This window comes from Anthonomus grandis, chromosome 10 (assembly GCF_022605725.1).
Source record: "Anthonomus grandis grandis chromosome 10, icAntGran1.3, whole genome shotgun sequence".
NCBI lineage: Eukaryota > Metazoa > Arthropoda > Insecta > Coleoptera > Curculionidae > Anthonomus > Anthonomus grandis.
This window is the reverse complement of record NC_065555.1, coordinates 15,484,403-15,503,729: the sequence shown is the minus strand read 5'-3', so window position 1 is coordinate 15,503,729 and position 19,327 is coordinate 15,484,403. Positions and strand designations below refer to the sequence as shown.

The following is a 19,327-nucleotide window of genomic DNA, read 5'->3' as shown; positions in this document are numbered from 1 at the left end:
CATATGTGTCCCAAATGTCACCCATATACACTAGAATTTTTATTAACTGGATATGTAATTTTATTGACATAATTAAGTGAAGAGTGAATATAAAGGTTTCTAACATTCAATATATTGAGACTAGAATATAAATCGTAGGTTGAGAATTTGTATGGTCTTTTAAATATAATTTTTAGACCGGTGTTTGAGTAATCGTTTTTTTTTTAATATTTGTATTATATTAAAAGTTAATACGATTTTGCTTCAAAATCAAAAAATCTAAAGAAATAGGTTTTCCGTTTACTTTAGAGTCAAATCGGTAATAACCTTTTTTAAAGGTATTCTGAAGTAGTACAGGGTTGAGAAATAAAAAATTGAAATTTTTCCAGGACCTTTGATAATGCAATATTTAAGTTTAATGGTTTTTTCCAATTTTCTCTAATTCTTTGATAGCTAGAATTAATTCGTTTTGATATACGGATACCTCGTGTACAACGTTGTCCGAGTTACAGTTAATTTAGAAAAAAATTAAAATAATTTTTTCGAAATTTTTCGTGGGTAACCCTTTTCGATTTTTAATTTTTTTTCTGGAAATTGCCAGTTTAGGACTAAGATTTATGATAAGGTATTATCTCAAATTGGGTTCCACAAGGGCATTATAGAATATTTTTTTAACTTATGAATTGAAATATCATATTCTTGATAGAATTTGAAAAATATATTCCTAATTTTTTTATTTAAATAAGCAATATGTTCTTCCCACTTTAAATACAGATCCAACATAGCCCCTAGATATTTTATTTATTAAGCCTTATTTATCTTTATGCAATTACAAGCAACTTTATTTAAGCACTTATTGTTATGAATATTGATTTCACTAATATCATATTACTTTTTTATAATTTAGTCCAAAAGGCTATTTTTAAGCTAATCATAGAGCTTGGTGAGACTAACCTCAGCTTGATTATAAATTTCAGCCCAGGGAACACCTAAAAATAATCAAATCAAATATATTCCATAATAATATATACAACAAAATTGTAAGATAATTCCTGTACAGCTAGATGTGCACCATAAGAAGTAATTATTGAAAATTAAATAATAACAAAACATATAGGTACGTAAGTACAAATATTAAGCACAATGATAAGCTATTATAACTTAACCTAATATCTAACCTAATTACAAATAACATTTCTCCCAGTTACAAATAAAAAAGAAAAAAATATACACGTAATATATTTAACATAAGAAATGTTTTTGTACATAATAATTGTTATCTGCTTAATACGCTGGCAAAAACTTCGAAGTTCTGTCGCAGATACATTGAGATTTTTTCCAAAGAGGTTTCTATTATTTAAACGTCTGATGCTTAGAGCAATTAGATTTTATAGTTCAGGGCCAAAATACATAAGATGACCTTGTGTTCTCGTTCTAGTCTGGAAATGAACTCTTACATTTTTCACTGCCTTGCTTTGAGTTTGAAAATGTATTTGAAAATGGAAATGATATAGAAGGTTGTCATAAAATAGGCAGTTTGTACATAATTAGTAATACCGATTTTACATGCAATTGCTGTAATGTCAAAACGTGTGATTTTTTAAATAAATATTCAGTGGAGTATCTAGCTTCTTTCTTAAAAATTACTTTAAAGAGATATTTTTGTGACATAAACTATTTAATGTTGTCATACAAAGTGATTGATGGTACTTAAAAATAAAAATCTTTAAACATCTACATAGTAAAATGTCTTTGAAGTGGATGCAGAGAATAATTAATAGATCAGTCGAACTTACCTGTAAAGTTCGATCTAAATTATTCTCTGCATCCACTTCAAAGGTCCTTCCAACCCGATAAGCCCCAATTATTTTTAAATAAAACAAAATGGTACTTTAAACTAAATGAGTAACCGTGAAATGGGTGCACCACCCGCTGCAAGGGGTGAAGGGATAACTCTTTTTTATATCTTTAAAATCTTGTGCGTATTAAGTACCAGATCCGGACTACATAGTAAAATGTCTTTGAAGTGGATGCAGAGAATAATAACTATTATAACCCAGTTATGTCGATGTTAAGCTTTCTAGACATGCTTTTTGTTTCTCAATATTTTATGTTTAGTGTCTATTTTTAAATTAAAGTACAATACTAGAAATTGCGATTATTTGTTAAGAAATAGGTATAATAGACATACCAGTTACTCATTTATAGAGGCTGATTGGAGTCTGGAAATCTTCTAGTCAAAATCAAAAGCTGTGACAATTTAAATCATGTCAAAATACCCTTAAGAAGGTTTATTTTAAATAGAAAAGAATGAGCTTTCGTATATTTTATTGTGTTTATCACAGTTTAAGTATTGTTTTATTTTACAATTTTAACCCTGCGATAAGTATTCGGGGGAGAACTGCTGCTTGGCTTCTTACCCAAATAGAGGGGGAAGCAATTATTTAATTGTACCACTGGAGAGTATACTTGGACTATACTTGTTTATTTATCGAAGGACCACAGCTTATATGGCGCTGAACCAATTAACTTAATAAATGAACAAAACTTTACCAAAACAAAATATGCTCATTTATTAGATCCGAAGACTGAAAAATGGAAGTTATCCATTAGAGTAGTTGTAAACTATGAATTTGTTCATATTGTGTTCATGTTCGTCTTTGCTGTTTTTTTGTATACTTAATTTTCCCTTATTTGCACTCACTTTGCTTCTTAGCAGGTACTCACTTCTTACTCACATCTTATACTACTTCACTCACTTCTTATAGAGAGAGAGAGAGAGAGAGAAAAACCCGTCTACCCGTCTTGGGTATTAGGGGTAATAGAGATAATAGGGAAAACTTCCGTGAGCAACTTCTCACTCCGATCGCGACTCGACTCACACACTACTTCTCGGCGACAGTGCCTCAACTCGACTGCAGACTGCAACTCTTGGATTAGTTTTTAGCCTTCTGCAGTCTGGAGAGAGAGAGACCCATATTAGGGTCTAAAGAGTAAAGAATATACGAGTAACTCGTGACGCAACCTTATTTCTACCACAACTCAAATCGACTGTATAACTTTTGACCGTGCCACCTTTTTACCAGCTTCTTTTACTAAGTGGGTGTAAAGATGTTAAATAAGTGCATTGAATATCTTTACTTGGGGTTATTTCCCAACAATAAGTTTATTTTTAAGATATACTCGGATCTATTTTATTTTTTTAATTTATAGTATTTTTTTTTAAATATATATAGGTTTTATTTTTATAGTTTAAAAATCTACACTGTCTATTGTACTTGGCACATACTTCTGTACTTTTTTCCTTTCTTTTTGAACAACAACGATATTTATTGATGAGTGTATCTAGCCTTCGAGGCTTATTTGTCATAAGACTAAATTTTTTAGTTTTTTTTTATAGGTAGGATTAAGTAATTAATGTGTAGCCTTGTAGAACTTATGTGCTAAATAAATACATTAATATTATAATTTTAAATATTATTATTACTTTTGAGCGTTAAATACGTTTTTATAACAAAAAGTAGGTAAAATGTACTCTTTCGACTTCTGGTGCATCTAACTTGAGTCGCGTATTAAATTAAATTGAAATTTAAAATACATATACTGATATCAGTATCTATGGTTTTGAGATACATATATCAGTATATGAAGTGTGTCATAGTACAATGAAACCTAAGTCTAAAATCTTATAATTTTAAATAAAATAATAAAGAAATTAATCAAATCCAACGTTAGATATAAAATAACTGCCAAAAATTCATTAAATAAAACTAAAAACAAATTCAATGAAACAAAATTAGTATGATAAAATATAACAAAAGACATTGAAATACAATAAAACTAATCTAAGAATAAGTTAGAAAAAAGAAATAATAGCAAAATTAAGGCTAATAATACTTAATTGTGCAGCTTGAAAATTGTCAGGCGATTTAAAAAGGGCCAGAAAATAGTCATTATGTGAGTACAGCACATTTCTGGCTTAAATTAATTTGATTGTTCTCTTGTATAAATAAAAAATTTGAATAATTTTAATGTTGGAGGACAGTGCTTTGTATGCTTTAATTGCCCGGAACATTGGTGAACCTTTAAACATGAAATGAACTTTCAACAATGAAATACTGAATATCAGTAATTTATAGAAGTAACATACGCATAACCACAAAGAAAACCTGCGTGTACATCTCTTTTTTAATTTTGATACCGCAGACTACGAATATGATAATTTATTCGTCAAATATATAATTATTTTAGATAATAATCGCTTCTTAAATCATTACCAAATATTAAGAAAAGCAAAGGTAAAAAAGGAAAAAAATGCAATTGGAGCACTACGTATCCATCATTTTGGATTTTTGAGAAGAATGTGTAATTAGGAATCGTTTCGAGTTTATATGTAACTTTAAAAAATTTGCACCTATCAGATACATACTAATCTACAAGGCCCGTGTTTACAAAATCGAAGGCCTTAGGATAAATCATAATAAATTCCAACAATAAACCGTTTCATATCAAATTGATAATGCATATGATTCAAGTTTTCAAAGAGTGCAGTTTTACTGAGTTTTCTGTTAAAGAACTGTTGTTGCCAGTAAGAAGGTAAATTATATCTTGAAAGGTATTGTGTCAGACGTGTAAACATACATTTTTCAAATATTTTTGGGAAGACAAACATGTTTGAAATGAGACGTTAATTATTTGGATGGAATTTTTTGCTTTTTTTTAAAAATGGGAGAAATTTTGGCGTTTTTTAGAAGGTTGCGGAGTTTGCCTTATTTAAACAAATTATTTATTATATTGTAACGATATTGTAACGATATTGTAAACATTGAGAAACCAAGTGTTTCTCGGTTATTTCGGAATAATACAAAAGGGAATTTTCCGGAACAATATTTTGCCGAGTATATAAGGAGACGCATCGCCGATAGAGTAGGTGAATGTAAGTTTATTGAAGAAGAGTTTGAAATATTGGCGCAAAATTTAAATATTTATAAATAACTAGGGTAAAAATAAATATCTCTAGTAATCAAGAGTAATTTTCGTAGGAAAGTGTATAAATAAATTAGTTGACCATTTTCGCTTATTTTAATTCACTCAAAAAACGCTATAACTAGGTTCTTCATCAGGTTACTTTGAAGGTTTCCTGCAAACCTGTAGAGGGATCCTATAAATTTCTTCCACGGTGCTTAGTATAAAAGTGCTACTATAATAATATGAGAAATTTTCGTACTCGTACAAAACAATACATATTAAATGTGTGCAATTTTTTTGGAGATTTTGAACTTAAGTATTCTCTATATTTAAGGGATGTAATTCGTGTGTATTTTGATATTATTTTAGACATCCCTACTTATATTTAGTGAATTTTGAAGTAATCTGAAATGTGTTATTAAATTTTGTTATTTTTTTAAGTACATTAAATCTAATTTAAACAATAGGATTTTTGCTAATTTAACTGTATACACTATTAAAAGATTTTAAAGAAAAATAGTTTTAAAATAGTGCTTATTTGTTTTTAATTGCAAGTTCAGTTTTGTGTTTATATTTAATTTTAATGATTAGACAGGATGATCAGACAATTCTGTACTTAAAGGTATATATTTATTATATTGTCTATAGTTAATAAAAATATAATCAATTACCAAGCTAGACTCTGGCCGCGTTATCAGATTATTGAAAGAGTAAAACTTATAGTTGAGCATAGTATCAACAAAAAAGGTTTTATCATAACCGTTAACCCTAAAGTCAATGTTAAAGTGTCCAATAACAAACAGGTAATTAGCTCTTTTTATTGCAATTAGTAAGATGGAATTGAACTTAATAAAAAATAAATTAAGACTATCATTGCAATGAATAGGCGCACCATATAATGTGACAAAGTTCTTTTAAATAAGGTAATGCTCACAGATACTAATTAGGCAGGCTTATAGAACTGAAAAAAACTAACATCTCATGGGTCTTTCTTCAGGTCTTACTCTGAAGTTGCTAGTGTATTTTGGCCCTGAATATTGATCTTTCTGGAAAAATTTATAATGCTTAATTTTAACCCCCTGTGGATATAAATCAGATTTTAAAAAAGATTTTTTTGAAGTATTAGTTTCTACTCTAAAGGAACTATTTAAGCCCTTGGTTTACATTTAATACATTTATGACTTTTGTTTGGCCAGTCAAATTTTAATTTAATAAAATTTGAAAGGGACAGTACACTAACATTACTCCTAATTTTGCCCACATACAACTGCGAATAACTTGTCACACCTTTAATCATATCTACGGTTACACAGTTAATATTCACCGTCGTCGAATTTTCGGTTTAGATAAAAAGCAGCATTTCATAGCGATCGCCAATGACCTTTTAGAAAATCATAATATTTTTTTCGTTCTTTATCTAACTTTACTACCTTCTTTTTTTAATTATATATATCTGATAATAAATTTAAATTGTTAAACTAAATTAACAATCTTAGAGAACGATCGAGCAACTTTTAAAGCATTTACTTAGCAAAGTTATTCAGTTCAAAGCCATAATGCCAGATAATTCAAGATAAAAGCACGTCAACCCTAAAGTTAATAAAAGCAAACATCCCTTAAGTCTTCTTCTCCCTTCTCTTCCGGTTTAACCTCTATATTTTTTGATGAATATAATATTTATAAATGCATTCTCTATTAGATAGCATTTTCACAATATACACAATAATACTGAAGAAACTCTTCCTTACAATTTCAGCTTATTTGAATGACGGCCTTTTAATTTAATTGTTTTTAGTTTCTAGCATAACTTAACTGAGTATGATATACCTATTTATTGGAAATTTTACTTCTGACCTTTTTTTAATTTTTTTAAATATTACCTTTATATTTATGTCCTGATAATTATTTAAAATTAATTTCAGGCATAACTTAAATAGCTATAATACACCTTTTAATCTAAAATAGGATGTCAAACAAAGATATTTATATGCTGTCCGATGTTTTTTGGCCCAAAATAGACATAATACTAGTTGGCCGAGTATTTGTGAGATATTTATTGGTGCCAGCAAGTCCAGCGAGCTTATTTAGGAAAAAGGCATGGTATTATATGACTCATACATAAATGTATAAAAGCTAAGCTGGTTCTTAGTGTATTTGCCCAGATTCTATACAAATATAATAAAAAAAAAATAAATTAAAAACAGCAATTGAATAAATGCAATAAAAACAATACAATTAAAAGAATAATAAAATAAGAATGAATGTGTATTTTCTATGAATTTATTTTTCCTAATGTATGTGATTTATACAGGAATTTTTTACTATAGGGTGACCTATGGTACATAAATGTGGTAATACATAATAATTACAATTATAACGCCTGCTTAAGTCAGCTAAATTCAAGCCAAAATGCTGGAATTTTGGTAGTTTAACGATAATGACACATGACATATTATATATAAATTGATAATCTATTAGTCATTTTATGAAATGATGTTTTTATTTTGAGTCTTTTAGTAGTTTTCATTCCTATTTTTTGTGTAGAACTAAAGCATGAATACTCTAAGAAAATTTTTAGTAGTAGAATGATTGGTGTATACACTAACATTTAAAATGGTTTAATAAAAGAAAGAGAAAAGGAAGAAGAAGAAAACGAAAGAAATATACTTTCAGTACTTTAGTCTCTAGCAATAAAAATTATTTTCAGTAAAAAGAATATATCTTTCCATCTCAAAAAAAAATGTTGACCATCCATTTCTATATCAGTAAATATAGCATTTAAAATTGCATTAAAGTAAAATGTGGTTTTTGAATACCACTTCCAAAAAAGTTAACTATTTAAAAAAATACAATTTAATAAGGTTTTAGACCTTAAATTATTAAACATATTTTTTAAAATATTCTGCTTTTTAACTCATAAGAATATTCCGATTCATTACACAAAGAACACACAATTTATATCAGTCGAAGACGTGTTCTATATTAATAATGTATTTCTTTTGCATTTTTCAGGGCTTTTCTTCGAATCCTCTGCGTGTGCTGCCCCAGATCAATCAGGCGAAAATACCAGCCAGCTTTCAGGAGTAAACCTAGTCAGGTGAGAAAATCGGTCGATCAATTTCCTTTTTTCGCGTTTTTTTAGCCCCCTTTTCTTAACAGCTTATGTGGAAAATGGATTCTTATTTCACAGGTGAAAAAGCTGCTATTTAAAAAAAAGGTAATACTTTGTTTTTGCAGTTTAGGTTTACACTGAATACTATTATATTACACTGAAAAATATAACAACTAAGGGTTGCACCAGTTTAAGACACACCGAAATCGGAATTTATCGCTGGAAACGTTAAAATTTTAAGAAGACGAATGGCCTAAAGTCTTCGAGTTTCAAATGAATTTATAGACGTCAATTGTTAGAGCAAGATAAACGTGTGGGCTGTTCATTCTTGGGGAATTTAAAGCTAAAATTCGATATATATATTTCAGGTATCTGACTGATGATTAAAGTTTCATGATTTATGTCGTCCTTATTTTCAAACTGAGGAAGGGGATTTTAAAGGCTAATCGCGTTTATCGGATTTTCATGTTTTTTCTTTTGGGCTGTGTTATTTTATACATTATGCATAAATATATCCGACTTTGTTTTATTACTTTAAATTGGATATCTGGAAAATCGACTTTACCCCTTTCATGAAGTTCTTTGTGAATGTGTAGTAGTATAATCGTTTCCAAATAGAAAATATATAAAATATCCATTTAAGTTATGCCTATTTTTAAGAAAATCGCAAATGTGAAAATGTGTAGTAAGAAAAGTTGGACACTAGTTTTTCCTCTACATAGAGGTTCATTAGTATTTTTCTTGCGAACTTAATATTTTTTTGAAAGGTTTGGCTTGACTTTTTATTTTTTTCTTATAAATCTATTTTCCAAAAATATCTCAATTTTAACGTAACATCTTTGAGACTGAAAATCAAACTAAACTTATACCATGGTATGGAGGATTATATACTAGTGGTAACTTTAATAACTTTAACTTAACTAGAACTCCGCCTAATATCTCCGATCCATTAACAACCTGCTATGTGGTGTATCTATTTAATGTAATTTTTCCAGTCATTAAACTAAAATCTAAAATTACGTCAAAGGTTCATAAAAGGGCAAAAGATCTTCAAAGGGATTTAAATCCTCTACTAGATCAATGAGTTACATGAAAAACTTGTCAAGGTGAATCCTTGAAAAATCTGTCCACGTTAGACCTATTTGCATGAAATTGCTCAAATTTCGCTTAATAACTTTCCTGAGATTCGATAACATTTTCAGTATACCCCAATTTAGTTTTAAAGAAAAACGACAAAGAGACAATGCTATTTTACAACTCTGTTTTTTAATTGTGTGGCCAAATTAAAAATGCTGGGGTTTCTGCAGCTTTTTTTACGATTTGTCAAAGGATTTTGATTGTATTGTCACAAGATTCTGCTGCAAGAAGTAAAACTATAAGGCATAAGGAGCATAGCTTTGTCTTAATTTATCTCTTATTTAAAAGATCGCAAGCAGCACGTTTACATCAGATCTTTATGTTTTGAACATGGTTTAATAGTTTGGGGTGTTTCACAGGGCTCGGTTTTAAGACCAATATATACTCATACACAACCAATAATATTCACTAATGATATCAGCATCTTGTAGCATAGTTCATCATCGGCTGATCTTCGGCAAATAAAAGATTGATTCGATTCAAATTATTAAATGCTAAACTCCAATATAACCAAAGTTTAGTGCTTTGAACGCCGCGCCGCCTGGAAAATGAAACAATTGGAGACTTTAAAATCATTAAACATGATACCATTAAATTTTTTGACTCTATATTAGACAAGAATCTTCAATTTAAAGAACATATTATAAGTTTGAAAAAATTGGCCTCTTCGGGTTGTTTTGCTGTAAAGGTAAGAACTCACTAACATGGATCAAGAGTTAATAAGACGGTGTACTTTGCCCTAAAATAGTATCAGCTTCTGGGGGATACTAGCAACTGTTTTATTTAACAACTTTTTATTCAACAAAATGTATGCCTTCAACCCAGGGATTCATATCAACCCTTGTTTATATGAGAATAACTTCTTATGGTCATAAGTCTCTACCTAAGAAAAGTTGGTACAAATTTGTTTGTAGACATACATATTTATAGTATAAAAACCTTCTATGAGGGTTTTAATATATTTAACCATTTCTAACACAGAAAAAGAGAAAATATTACTGACAGGTTTTAGACATAATCTTAAAATGTTATTAGTGGAAAGGCTATATTATTTGCTAGAGGAATTTTACCCAGATGTATTTTCCTAATGTGTATCTTTATATGTGTAATATTTTTACGTTTCTTGTTTGTTAGTAATTGTGTATTTATATCTTTTTCTTTATTATACATACCTATTAGGTTTTATTTTTTTAAGCATTACTAAAAAGCAATTACTTTTTTTTTTTAACAAATAGAGCATATTTTGACTTTGAATTTGACTGTGTCAAAATTATAACTATCATTCTTCAAAATCTTTGTCAAGTCTCAATACATCTTTGTCAAGAACATAATCTTTAAAAAATTTGTTTTGACATGAACTTAAGCCTCGATGTGCGTGACTTGTGCTAATTTTAAACTCTTGTAAGTGTGAGATATATTAATTTTAAGATTTTTTTAGAGTATTCTTTGCTCTTTTATTCACGACCAATTTCTTTTATTATCTCCCTGTTGATGGACACTACTGTGTTCGAAACATATTTGGATTTTTAAGCGATATGTAGAAAACCAGTATAGTAATACAATGTTCAATTAAGTTATGCATATATATTTTTCAGTTAAAGTGTGATACGCGGCAAACAAAGTGTACTTAATATGTTTTTTTAACAAAACTGGAGTGTTATATAATTAAGTTGCAAGCTACCCATCATATTGTGTTAATTTCTAAACACTAAAGACTAACTTGTTCTTTTCCAGCGTTTTTCATCTACCCGGTACTATTCCGCATACTCACTACGCCACAACTCATGCGAGCAGACGTTTATATAGCAAAGGGCCCCCTCCAAATCCAATCCTCCCTCCCTTTGTGTTGCCGCCTCCTTACCATTTGCTCGATCTACCTCTGTCTTTTATTTTTAAATTTTTAAACTTTAACTCTCTGTTGCCGGAAGTAATAGCCTTATCCTTATTGATCCGATCCAAAATTCATGGGGCACGAAGCTATATACAAAAGGACACGAGATATATACACACGTAAATAACATGTTGTGCTGTCTTTAATGTATATTTCTTATATATGTTTTATGCTCAAAGTCCTTTGATTTTTATGCCCTATTAAATTCACTTTGACAACAGTTCTTTTCTTTTATAATCGCAACATTTATTCGCAATTCTTATTTGAATGCTAAATTGATTGAAATGGAATTGATTAAGGGAAATATTATTGTAATAATAATTAATTAGACACATATTTTCATTTTTATTGCTTATGGATAAAGCAGATTTTTAAATGATTATTAATCTTTTTTAAAACTAGTACATATTCATTTTAATTAAAGGACTTTGGGTATTTGTATGAAAAAATAAATAATCGTATATTTTTCTACATATTCGATTGCTTTATATATTTGTCCACAATAATCACAGCTTTCCACAAGCACAACACTAGTAATAACAAAAGTACATCGTAACTTTTGAATTTGGCTAAAAAAATTGTTGGACTTAAAAACCTAATTATTTTTAAGTAAATATGACATCATGGAAACTAATGATCATAGTTTTTATGCTGTAATTAAAGAAAAATTAGAAAAAGTTACATTGTATATGTGTGTGGCGTCTCACGTGTATAACATTAGGTCCTATTTGCTGCATAAGAAAAAAGTTTTATCTTTTTTTCCAAATTATTTATTTTATTCACATATACTTTTTTATTTTGCAGTTATCTTGTGTGTTCTATGTGTTCACAGTGATTTAACTTAATGCACTTAAATATATTTTAATTGCTTTAAATAAAGTAAATAATAATACGAACACAAATACAAGATAAATTTTCTTGAGAGAAATTGAAAAAATCTTAATATTGACTAAAAAATCAAGTTGTTGCGTATGTAAAGGTAACCTCAGCAATGGCCCTCATAATATTAAGTTAATGACATATAAGTTAATGTTACTATGTTATAAAAGCTACTTTATCTTGTATTTTAAACATTCATTTATATATGTTATGTTTATTCTTTAATTTTTTATACTATAACTGCTTATTTTTTTAAAAAGTAAAGCAAAAACTTTTATTTTAAAGTTACAATATTTTTTAGTCTTTCTTCCTATTTTTAGGGTTTTTTAAATATTTTTTGTGTTAAACTTTTTCTACATTTTCTTATCTATCATTACAACTTTTTCATCTTAATTTCTTAGCGTTTTAGTATGAATTTTATTGTTTAAATATTTTTTTGCTTTATAGAACTGCCTTTTGTACTACGTTGAGGAATATTTGGTCTTAATTTTTCTTTAGTTTCAAGATTTTAAATTTTTTATTTTTAGAGTTTAAAAATAAAAAATTAAATATACATAATATAAATTTAACATACATTATAAGAAATTAAAATCGTTGGCTTAGAAAATTTCTAATTTAATTCTAATTTTTATCAGAAAAATTATTTTACTAGTTTTTTTTATTTGAACTTTCTGATTAAATTTTTCTGATGCCTTCTTTATCTTTCCTGTTATTGTGTGTGTTCACAGCGATCAAACATGCACTTAAATAGATTTTAATTGCTTTATTTACTTAGTTATTTAAAATAAGTTATAATATAAGAAAGTAAATATTAGTAGATAATTAAAATCTTACACGGAAACTATTTATTAAATTAAATTTGGTAACAACCTTAAGATAAACAAAAAAACAACTTCAAATATGTAAAAGCAACCTCAGCAATATCCCTCATAATAATATGTTGTTGATGGCCATCTTATAGGAGCTGTTTTATCTTACATCATTTATTTTTATTTTTTTATATATGTTTCTTTAAATTTAATTGCTTAATCTTTTTATAAGTAAAAGAGCTCATAAATAAATATTAGTTTTTATTTTCTATCTCTAGAATTCTTTTTATATTTTGTATGAAACTTTTTTGACATTTCCTTATCTTTCTTTATTATTTTTTTTATTTTTTAGCATTTTAAGAGAAAATGTATAAGAAAATTTTTTTTTTATAATTTGAGTGCTTCTTTTAGATGGGGAATATTTAGTTTTAATTTTTCTTTAGAATAATGTTTTGACATTTAGACTGCCTTAGAGTTGCAAGACTAAAATTGAATTAATTTATGTTAAATAATTAAAAAAATTATTTAACATAAATTATCAACCATAAAATTAATTAGTTAGTTTAGAAAATTTATTGATGCATTTTACATCTAATGTCTATAAACTAAATTTTTCTTCACGTTTAATAAATAAATTAACATTAATATTCTATTTTATTTCATTTTTATTTATTTACACCTTCTGATTTAATTTGTTCAATTCTTTATGTTCCCTAATACTATTTTCTGCTATTTTTTTAACTTGTATTTCTTTTTCTATAATTTTCCTATATTATTTAAAACTTAAAAAAAATAAAATTAAACGAACATAAATTAAATAAAATTACTAACGATATAATAACTCTAACGTAATTTATGTAATACGACCTAATATAGTTTATTATGAACCACTTTTTATATTCAATTTTTTTTGCTTTTTTGACCTGTTTTAGATTAATTTTTTTAGATTAATAAATGCAATAAATATAAAAAGATTTTAACATAAAATATTAAATATTGAATTAGTAAGTTAGTTTAAAAGCATCAAGTTTATTTTTAAAAGAATATATTAATATTTCTAGTGCATTTAAAGATAAATTAACGTAACATATAAAATTTTAATTTATTTTTATCAAAATTTATTTACTGGTTTTAATTATTTATATTCTGATACTTCAATCATTTTTATAGATAATTTTAAGTTTCATTAATAAAAAATAAAAATTAGAAGAAAATAAATTAAATAAATATAATTATAAACTATACATTAAATTTAACATAAATGAAATAACGTGAACTAAAAAATTTTACTAATAACTAAACAAAGGTAAAAACACAAAGTCACGGTCTCATCAAATCCATATAATTTTTGAAAGCTACACGTGTTTCGCTCCTATTGGAGCATCATAAGGCCTAAAAAATACATTAAGATATTTTTCACAAAACAAAAAGAACGCTTATAAAACTCATATAAACTATAAACCTAGACCTACACCATACATATAAACCTAGACCTACACAGATCACATTCCAACTAACAACAAAAGAAAAGCTAGGTTAATTTTGTTGTTAGTTGTAATGTGATCTGTGTAGGTCTAGGTAATGAGTTTTATAAGCGTTCTTTTTGTTTTGTGAAAAATATCTTAATGTATTTTTTAGGCCTGATGATGCTCCGATAGGAGCGAAACACGTGTAGCTTTAAAAAATTATATGGATTTGATGAGACCGTGACTTTGTGTTTTTACCTATGTTTTGTTTTCGTTTGATCTCTTAGTGAAAAATGGATGATACGTTTCTATTTACTAATAACTGTTTCATTTTTTATTTAATAATTGGATTATTGTTAAAAATATATTATTTTTGTAACTATATTATGCAAATTTCATTTTTCTCTATATAACCATTTTCTTTATGTTAATTTTTTTCGCACTTTTTATTATTTTATTATCTAAAGCAATAAATATAAAAATATTTTAACAAAAATTATTAATTTAGTTAGTTGGTTTAGAACCATTAAATCTATTGTCAGAAGAATTTATTATTATTTCTGGTGCACCAAGAGGTAAACTAATAAAATTTATTCAATTTTTATCAAAATTTATCAACTAGGATTTTTTATTTCTTTCGACTCTACCTTGTTTCTTTTAATTTTTTGTATTTTCTAATAATATTTTGTCTGCTGTTAATTATTTATCTCGGTTTTTCTTAGCAATAAGTTTTCTAGATATAAAAATTCTTTAATAAAAAATTAAAATTAAAAGAAACTAAATGTATTAAATAAAATTTGGAACGAGTGATAAAATTTAACGTAAGTTAAATTAAATTATTATAAATATATATTTTTTTGGGTAGTATTTATTCGAACATCAGTTTTTATACTTTTTAGCACGTTTAAAAACTGGGTGGAGCAACAAAAATACTTATTAAGCATCTAATCTTTAGCATCTAATAAAGTTAATATTGTCAACTATTTTATACTAATCTGGATAGCTATTTAAATAATAAAGCTTCTAAAAACTGTTTGAACTTCATACTTTATAATATGACAAAAGCTAGTGAGCATAAAATAAAACAAAAATAGGCATCACAAATATACTTTATTGTCTTCTATTTAAGAAACAAAAAGAACAAAAAATGCCATTTTAAAACAGTATTTGAACCACAAAACAAAAAAGAGTGAACATTAAACAAATTAATAATAAGACTTCAATAAATTAAAAACATCACTGAATTACCAAAGCAGGTTTGTATTTTGATGGCCGTCCACGCTCTCTTTTTTGTCCAATATGGATATTTTTTGCCTCTACAGGAGGAACTGTATATTTTAATCTAATTGCTAGGCCCAGAAGATATTTGCACATATACATCTTAAAAAACTGTGGACAATTGCAGCTACCATTCATCCAATCATCTTTTTCTTTGGGAATTGTTACTCTACAAGTGGAAAAAAAAAATTCTTTAAAATTCTTTAAAAAAAAAAAAAGAATTCATTAAAAGTTTCCCAAGGTTTTTCAGCCTGAACATCCAATACTTAACCTCCTCGTACTATATAGACATTGTTCTTCGTGTCAGCATCTAACACCTTTATTTTTTTGTCTAATTTTGCCCATTGATATGCTTTTGTCCAATCAGAAAGCTTAATAAGCGGAGTAATTGAAAAGGGCTCCTCTGTAGTTTTGCAAGACCATTCGTTAACCATCTCCGATGCGATAACCAGAAAACGAGACAAAGGAAATCTTGCGTAATGTATTGCTATATTTTATGGTTCTATTAAACGATTCCAGTGCGTTGTTTGTGGCTGGTGATCCTGGGGCAGCATCTAGGTACCAATTGCGATTTTGAATTAACCACTCTTCTTTAAAGTATTTAATAAAATTAATTTGGATTTTCCATTTTCTCATAAAAAGCTGTGATGCGCTAGTAAAATGTTCAGAAGAAGTAACAGACTGTAAAGCATCAATGTCTTGTAATATGAGGAGCAGACTTTCTAGATGCATTTTGTCCATTTTTTGTAGTTTTGGCAAATAAGCAAAAACTGCTACGTGTCTGGCAAGAAATTTATCGAAAATATGATATACCCGAAAAATTGATCAACAATTTTGCAAATGATGTACTTATATGCAGACAATCTGGTATTGATTATATCCTAAAAAACTTTGAAAAATTGTAGGACATACTGCATTTAGTTTCTCAACCTTGGACAAATTGAATTTTGTTTATCTATACAAAGCGGCATAAATAAGTATAGCAAGGATATGAAAAAAATGTAAGTAGGTTTATAAGATCAGTATTTTATTTTTGATATACAAAATATTTTTAAATGTCATAGAGGTCCCCGTCGTCATCATTATTGCAGTCACATAGCATGTCATCTTCTTCGCTAGCATTATCACCCTCAGTTTCATCTTGGTTCACTTGATTCTCATTTTGTTCATGGTTATTAGAGAGAATAGGTTGCAACCATGTTAACTCAAGATCATTAATCCAATTTGCCCCTGATAGTTCCACCAAAAGTTTTGAGAGGCTCTGGAGTTTTTTTGTTTTAAGATCATTTTGAAGCATTACAACAGGTAGCTGTAAAGTCGAAAGCTTTTTTCCGCGTTTTAATAACGTTTGAAATTGCTCGGATGGATATTCTGTAGAACAACTCGGTCTTAAGCAAAATATTGCTGTTGTTTTGTGATCTCTTAATAATAATCCGTTTGGCCGCACTGATCCCTTCAATTTTCTTTAAAGAGGTTAACGCAGTTTTTATATCGTAAACAACCCAGTCCTTACCAAGTTGTCTAACGTCTCCATTCTGGGATTATATCTCATGATATTTTGTAGGTGTTTTTATTGTACTGTAGGTAGGATCGTGTAACTTTTTCTATTTGCTCGAAAACACGATCCGCTGGCAAATACGAATGGCCGCGTATCGGAAAGGTAAGACTTACCTGACATTACTTTTACGCTCTTTAGACGTAAGATTTTTTTTCCTTTTTTTACTACCACGATCCGTATCATCAATTATATGATCCTCTGTCACAGGGAAATCCATTATTTTAAATTTATTCCGTAAAAAACAAAGAACTTGAAAGTACTCAAAATAAACACTTCTAACCGCAACAAGTGTAACGACAAATAAATGGCAATAAGTCCACGGTGCAAGGACAAACTTCTGTTAGTTTGTCTACTGGTAATGGACATATACCATATAGAAAGTCCAAGGTATTTTCATTAATTAATTTGCATGGGACAAAGTGCATTTGGAACGTCTTTTGTGGCATAATGCTGTAGCAAAGTGTATATAGCTTGCAACGCCATCTTTGGTTGAAAATTTAAAAAAAAGGACAAAATGCATATGGAAAGTCTGCTCCACATATATTCTTTCGGGCGTTTTTGTCTGAGCAAGTTTGTTCAACCGTGGTTTGCATTTTTGTTTTTGCATGTGCCCAACACATTCTCACAATGGGTTCAGGACTAAAGACTTCTGTAAAAGCATTTTGGATACTTTTTGCGGCATCACAAACTAATACCGACGGTTGTAGAGAATGTCCGTATACAAACAAAACCTGTTCTTTTAAACTATTAAATTACATGGTAAAATCTTCCTGACGCTGGTTTGTCGAAACCCCTAGACATATCGGATGAAATTTTCTATGTTTATCTGTAGTTCCTACAACTAATACCGGGAACCCTTGCCAAATCAACTTGTATGTCGCATCAGCATGGATAATATTTGCATGACGTTCTGCTAACCCCAGTTAATGTTTTGTAGATAATGCAAAGCGAAAGGACATTCAAGGGTTCATCTTCGAATATATAATAAGAAAGTACAAGCACTTGGTGTATGTCCTCGGGAACTGCTGTATGATTTAATATCCATCGCTCCAGTTCTCCTAGACTTATAGTTGAGGAACCGTATTTAACACGTCTACGACTTGATAGATAATTGTTCAATTGTTTCATTGATGGTAATTTTACTCCCTCCATCTTACCAAGACTTTTTAAAATAGCTTAAGGCTTCAAATGTAAATCAAATAGTTTGTTTATTTCTGTATTAACTTCCTGACTTATTCCGTAATCAGAACGAATTCCAATTGACTCGTGGTTATGGGCAGCCTCTACACGATAGAGCAAAATAGCATTTGATGTACCTTCAAACAGTAAATAAATTTGTGCCGCACACTAAGGGCCACGACGTTTTACTTTGTTACAGCGATAAAACCTTTTCTTTCCTTCTTCAGTCATTTGTGTTATTAAAATAGACCAAGTGTTTTCTGCACGAACAACTTCCTCCGCTTCTTTAACACATGCAAATTTTCTTACAAAGAGCCACTGCTTAATCTCGCCACGCTTTTTTTTTGTTTCTAATTCTTCAATCTCCGAATCACTGTCCGAACGATATGAAGGAATTTCTATTTCATTCTCCATTTGAATATTGTCATCAGAACTATTCCCGGGTAAAACAGTATCGAGTTCCATGATAATTTAATGTTTAAAATGAATAAAACGGTGCATAAAACAACTGTTTATACTACTAAGATATTATATACACCAAAACTAATAAACATATATGGGAATTCCAAACGCAGTTAACTGTCACTCCAGTATAAACGCACATTGCCGGTTTTTTTTGTAATTTATTAACGAAAGCTGTTGCCGAATGCAAAATAAAAACTTTGAAGAAAAAAAATTGATGATTATATAATATTTTAGTTGAAATTAATTTGAAAACTAGATGCTCATTTAGATTTTTTTTAAGCTTTGTGTATTTTTTGGTGCCTGCTTTTGTTGGCAGATTAAAAATATTATGATGCCTTTATAATGATGTTTGTTCACCGATAAATTTATTTGATATACAGAAATATAAAAGTTGCCATGTTAGTTAAAATAGTTACCGCATTTTGTTGAACATCCATAATATTTGATGCTCATTTAAAAATTTCCCTAATTTTTTTATTGTTTTATGGAAACTTCAATTTTGTTTAGACAAACCTCTTTTTTACATTTCTTGTATTACACTTTTCTGGTCTTATTTACTGAGCTTTTTATTAAATTACATGGTCCTAATTTCTGTTTTGATTAAAA

The 19,327-nt window shown here is 28.3% G+C and overlaps 1 protein-coding gene across 5 annotated transcripts in view; it reads left to right on the top strand.

Moving 5' to 3' along the window:
- Positions 1-19,327, top strand: part of LOC126741647 (dopamine receptor 2-like) — a 317,442-nt gene that overhangs the window by 240,958 nt on the left and 57,157 nt on the right. For 2 of the 5 annotated variants that reach the window (XM_050448178.1, XM_050448177.1), the window contains exon 4: positions 7,960-8,044. In XM_050448178.1, coding sequence (XP_050304135.1) covers positions 7,960-8,044 — 85 coding nt within the window. Of the gene's footprint in view, positions 1-7,959; positions 8,045-10,484; positions 10,598-10,930; positions 11,207-19,327 lie in introns of those variants that run through there. The other 3 variants (XR_007662250.1, XR_007662251.1, XR_007662249.1) reach the window with 2 other exon arrangements.